General features: G+C 36.7%; 1 protein-coding gene across 1 annotated transcript; it reads right to left on the bottom strand.

The window, feature by feature from the left end:
• Positions 1-6: 6 nt before the first annotated feature.
• LOC126495389 (zinc finger protein OZF-like) lies at positions 7-5,257 on the bottom strand. The gene is made up of 3 exons (XM_050133001.1): positions 5,108-5,257; positions 4,841-4,901; positions 7-4,294 (listed from the first exon to the last, which is right to left on the bottom strand). Exons 1-3 carry the CDS (start codon positions 5,139-5,141, stop codon positions 3,025-3,027), a joined length of 1,365 nt encoding a protein of 454 aa, XP_049988958.1. The 5' UTR covers positions 5,142-5,257; the 3' UTR covers positions 7-3,024.
• Positions 5,258-5,793: the final 536 nt, after the last annotated feature.

The raw sequence follows: 5,793 nt of genomic DNA, 5'->3' as shown, positions 1-5,793 counted from the left end.
GTGGTAGTGAGACACAATTGCTCCTGGCAACACCGCTCTATTCCCGAGAGAATGTTGAGCACCAAAGACACTCCACCTGGAGCCTTTCTTTTTGGCAGAACTGGCCTTGGGGCAAAGAAATGCCCATACCTCAACAACTGACAGAGATACAGAGCGTGCATCAATAAATAAAACAGGACTGTCATATCCTGCCAAGACAGGGTAAGATAGTTTTGAAAAGTTGCTTGCCTTTGAAAATGGTATGTCAGTTATGTTAGGCCTTAGCCAAAGTTGGTTGCTTCAACGCTGCAAACATGACTTTGGGTGATTGCCCAGGTAGCTAGTTGTCTCCGTGATTTGTTGCATGTTTTGGAAGTTGTTTTACTGAACTTCCTAATTACCCAGGTAACATTATTTCCCTTCTCAAATCTTCAATGGGGTTGAAGACTATATAAATGTAGTTACTTTTCTCTCACGACTTGGCCAAGTTATTTATTATACAAGACCTAAGCTAGTTAGAATAGGATATTTGTACTTATTGTATATAATTTCATAGTAGGTTTAGAACTCTCTTACTTAAACAAAAGGGGGAGGTGTTGCGGGAGGTCCTTCTGCCCCTCCAACCAATAGCTGCTGTGATACCAGCCCATTGGGGCATGGTCTCTCTCCCTTTAAAAAAGTGGCTATTTCCTCTGCTCGCTCTCTTCACTTCCTGCTCCGCCGGAGACTAGACTCCCTTCCTGGTTGTGCAGATGGCTGTTGTCTGGGACGGTAATCTGTAAGTTTTTTCCCCTTTAAATAAATAACACCCTATTAATCATAACTCCAAACTGATGTGGCCTTGTTCATGACTTAAGCCTTCAAATTAGAACAATTATCAGGTAAGAATTACATTACATTTACACTATCCAGTCCATTTAACCGGCCAAGCTCAGAGAAAGTGCCATATTACCTATCCTATCCTAGTGACTCCAAAGTTTTATGCCTAAACTACTTTCTACCATAATTTGTGTTACCACTTTAAAAATTGTTTTAGAATTTAAAGCATCATACACAAACAACTTAAGATTTTATGTTCTTCAATCTTATAAACTTTACATCTCTTATGTAAACTTTTTATTGGGTAACAAGAAAATCTGCAACAATCCAGTTTTCAACCCTATCAAAGACCCAAGAAAGATATATTACCTGAGTGCAGATCCAGCTACTTCATAAAGTATAGAAATGACAGAAACAGCTGACTGCCTGGACAGTCACCCAAGGTTCCTCTGCAGTGCTGGGGCATTCATCTTTAGCCTAAAGGCCTAGACTATCTGACAGACCTTTTTAAGAATTGGGATATTTTAAAGGACTATCCCACCTTGTCTTGGCAGAGTTTGGCAGTCTTATTCCTTTGCGTCCTGCTATTTCAGTTTGGACAGAATACTGTCAGCAGTTGAAACAAAGGCAGTTCTTTGCCCACTGGTAGCTTTGCCACAAAGGACACAAATTCCATATGGGGGTTCTTTGATCCCCATCATCCTTTCTTGAAGTAGACTGGTGCTGCCAGTAGCAGATGTGTCTCATATTTTCTGCTATTAAAACATTTTCAATCCCATATTCTGTGGGTCTCTGAAGTGTTTGAAGTCATCTATTTAAAATATGTGTCTGATTTTGAAACCATGCCTAACACTGACTCAAACTTTGATTGTTATAGATGACTAACTACTGCCTTTCTTTATTAACCTAAATAGATAGCAAGGACTAAAATTTCACACTACATTTTAAACAAGCTGCATAGGGACAATACCTTAAAAAGTATAGACACACACCCATAACAATGAAAATATTTGAAATTATTAGTTGCTTCTTAGTTTAAAGCAGATCCATCTACACCTGTTTTTCTATCATTACTAAATACCATCCACTTCTTTTCAGAAAGAGATCTCTGAATATCATCTCCCTTGCTTAGTTTCCTCCCTTATCAAAACCAGTAATAATTTGCAACCAACCTCCCAAAACACGATAAACATCCATAATCCATTGAAGGACAAAGATCCACCCACCCCAACTCTTGGAAATGTGGGTGTTGTGTTCTTTAAATTACGTTTTATTGTCTGAGGCAACAAATCTCTAGGGAATCCTAAGAAAATTGCAGTAATGGTCAAATCCTGGGAAAACTAAGTGTAACATTCATTGTCCAGCCTCTGTGTAATTAATAGAACAGTGCAGGGCTTATCTGAAGTCTTGACTGGGTAATCTGTGAGACTGAATCATCTCAGTTGACAGCTTTGATTTTGGATGTATATTTTTGAATAATTTGTAATAGGGGCATTTTAGGAGGCTGGATCACCTGGGCTACTTGTATTCATTGGTGTCTGGTCATTTTTTCTGAAAACATACAATATTTTTAAAAACACACAAACTTTTAAAGGTAAAATACATATCTGCATTAAGACAAGCATATAAAATGTGTGTTGTAAACAAGTCAACTAAAGATGATTTTTTGTTCGATATTTGAGCAGATAAAGGCATTTGTCAACTTTATAAGTCTATTTGGACTGAATAACCAAATTGTAATGTCATTATTGGCCCCCGTATTCTCATAGGGAGTGCCATTATTAGGAAGTGTGGCTTTGTTGGGGTGGATATGCCTTGTTGGAGGGAATGTGTCACTGTAGGGGTAGCCTTTGAGGTTTCCTGTGCTTAGGACACTGCTGAATGTCTGTTGACTTCCTGTTGCCTGCAAGGTGTAGCACTCTCAACTCCAGTACCACATCTGCCTACACACCACCATGCTCCATCATAAAGATAATAGATGAACTTCTGAAACTATAAGAAAGTCATCTCAATTGAATGTTTTCTTTATAATGGTGTAGCCATAATGTCTCTTCACAGCAATGAAAACCAACAGCATAAATAGCATTTTGCACTGGTGAGATAGGAAAATTGTATGTGGACTGCAAGGCTATACCTCATGAGGATTTTCACGACTGTGAATTTGTTTTAATTTTGAATGCTACTGCAATATGCAAAATCTTTGTTACTTCAATGTTCATAGGATGTCTATCTAGTATGACTTCTTTCGTGCCTATAAAGATTACACTTATCTGCAAAAACTTTACTACATTGATGACATTTATAGGGTTTCTCTCCCCTATGACTTCTTTCATGACGGTAAAGATTGTACTTCTGTACAAAGGCTTTACCACATTGAATACATTCAAAGGGTTTCTCACCAGTATGCCTTCTTTTATGCATGTAAAGAGCACTGTTACATGCAAAAGCTTTACCACATTGATTACATTCATAGGGTTTCTCTCCAGTATGAATTCTTTCATGACTGTGAAGATTGTTCTTCTGTGCAAAGGCTTTTCCACATTGGTTACATTTATAGGGTTTCTCTCCTCTATGACTTCTTTCATGATTGTAAAGATTATTCTTTTGTGCAAAAACTTTACCACATTGATTACATTCATGGGGTTTCTCTCCAGTATGACTTCTTTCATGCCTGTGAAGATGACTTTTATGTGCAAATGCTTTACCACACTTATTACATCCATAGGGTTTCTCTCCAGTATGAGTTCTTTCATGACTGAGAAGATGACTTTTATGAGCAAAGGATTTACCACATTGATTACATCCATGGGGCTTCTCTCCAGGATGATTTTTTGTATGTATTTGAAGATAAGGAGGCAATGCAAAGTCTCTACCACAGTAATGATATCCACACCTTTTCTCTCTAACATGAGTTCTATGTACTTGCTGAAGACTATGACATTCATAGGTTTTATCACTGTTATCATATTCACAGGGATTTTTTTCCAAATGAGTTCTTTCATGTACATCTAAAGAGGAATCAGATATAAAGGTTTTACATTCATAGAGATCCTCTTCATTATTGGTTGTTTCGTGTGTTTGGAGACATTTGTAACAGCTGAAGTCTTTAGGAGATTTATTATTTCCTCTTCCCATATGAGTTTTTAAATGCCTTTGAAGAGAACTGGAAGGACTCACAGTCTTACCACACTGATTGCATTTATAGCATTTTCCTATCATGTGAGTCACATGACCTGTACAAAGTGATCCAGTATAGACAGACACATTTTCATATTCCTTGTACTCAGAAGGTTTTTCTTCAATATGTGTTTGTTGATATATTCCCACTGAAGTTGGAATACCAATTACTTGTAAGCTTATTTCACAGTCACCATGTCTTTTCATAGAGGGAACTATTACACATCTTTTATTTGTTCTGAGAGAGACAGGAGTACCATGTTTCTTTCCACATCCCATATGCTCACATGGCTTGCATCCACAGTGACAGATGATATACCTATTAACAAGAGAATAACCAAGAATTTTACATTGCACTCGCATAGTCTAATGTTTTATGTCTCATACAGATGTAGTATAGGGATTCAGGTTTCTACACCACAATAAATTTCTTGTCTCTCATCAACTGCTCCTTTTACTAAACTATGGTAAGTCACTCTATGACTTATGAGGAACACTAGCTTTAATATGGAAGATTTGCTTATGAAAGGTCTTGGACATTCACTAATCCACCTATCGATGTGAATAACTTTTATGATAATTGAATGGTATGCAAGCAAGTAGATACACAGATCTACAACATGCCTTTCATATGCCTATGATTAAAACTGTGACACCTTTTAGGACATTGGTTCCTTATCTTATTCTTTATAGAAGGCTTTGCAAACAATGATCAGCTACTTAGCATTGGAGTACAGGATGTTGTGAGAGTTTAATAATTGTCACAGATCTGTGCTTGTTTACATTGCTGCTTTTCATTAAAACTTCATGGTATATTAACATCTCTCTAGAGGTACATATGTATCAGCTTGAACATGAAGATTACCTTCCAGGTCTCCCAGAACTTTGAAAATGTTCTTCAGTATTGTGGTTTTCCCATTTGTACCCTAAAATACAGTACCAGAAAATGTATATGATATATCACTCAAAATTAAGCACAACTGAAATTACTCTCTTTTGTGAACCTTAGAAAAATGCTTGATTTATTCACTCGATTATACCTCTTTTGCATTTGAAATTACAGAATAGCAATGATCTCAAAGAAAGGCATGGCTCCTTAAGTTAAAAAGTGACATAAAGCTCATGTTATTACCTATAGAGGTGAGGTTCCAGTAGGTTTCCAGCATCACATCTTTGTAGAGACTCTTCTGAGATGGATCCAGCAAAGTCCACTCTTCATGAGTGAAGTTCACATGCACATCCTCATAGGTCACTGCATCCTAAAGTATCCCAAATATGTATATAATAGAAAGGTTGAGACAAACTGTATTTCAAATGTCCACTTCATTGAAAATATAGTTACATAATTCTGAATACTCAATGCATTCTATGAAATGTAGCATAGAATTTCAAATGCAGCCACCAACTCATTTCATAAGAAAATAGAAAAGGAGAATAATGTTTTCTATTTCTGTGCCCACCAAATAGAATATGGCATTGAAAGAGAAATAATATATTATTCCTATAGTAATATATACAGGGAGATATACAAACAGTTTAACACTATTTATAATATATCAGAAAAATTGTATCCAATTTGTTAACTACAAAAAAGGGTAGACAATATGGTCATGGTGGTACACACCTTTAACCCCAAACCTCAGGAAGCAGAGATAGAAACTATTATTCCATGCCAGACTAATCTATGTAGACATTTCCAGGACAACCAAAGTTACATAGTGAGATCTTGTCTGAAACAAAAAAAAAAAGGAAGCACTCAAGGGCTTCCTCAAAATTGCTCCATAGTGTTAAACATTCCCTCCAATTCTGTATTGGTGT

This window comes from Alexandromys fortis, unplaced genomic scaffold (assembly GCF_014885135.2).
Source record: "Alexandromys fortis isolate MF-2015 unplaced genomic scaffold, M_Fortis_MF-2015_v1.1 scaffold_426, whole genome shotgun sequence".
NCBI lineage: Eukaryota > Metazoa > Chordata > Mammalia > Rodentia > Cricetidae > Alexandromys > Alexandromys fortis.
This window is presented reverse-complemented; position numbering and strand designations above follow the sequence as displayed.

What these genes read in the sequence shown, in the direction of transcription:
- LOC126495389 (XM_050133001.1), bottom strand. Translation starts at nt 5,141, where the DNA reads ATGCTGGAAACCTACTGGAACCTCACCTCTATAG. An exon ending in CTGGAACCTCACCTCTATAG is followed by an intron (nt 4,902 to 5,107) that starts GTAATAACATGA and finishes ACTGTATTTTAG; the next exon opens with GGTACAAATGGGAAAACCAC. An exon ending in AGTTCTGGGAGACCTGGAAG is followed by an intron (nt 4,295 to 4,840) that starts GTAATCTTCATG and finishes TCTTGTTAATAG; the next exon opens with GTATATCATCTGTCACTGTG.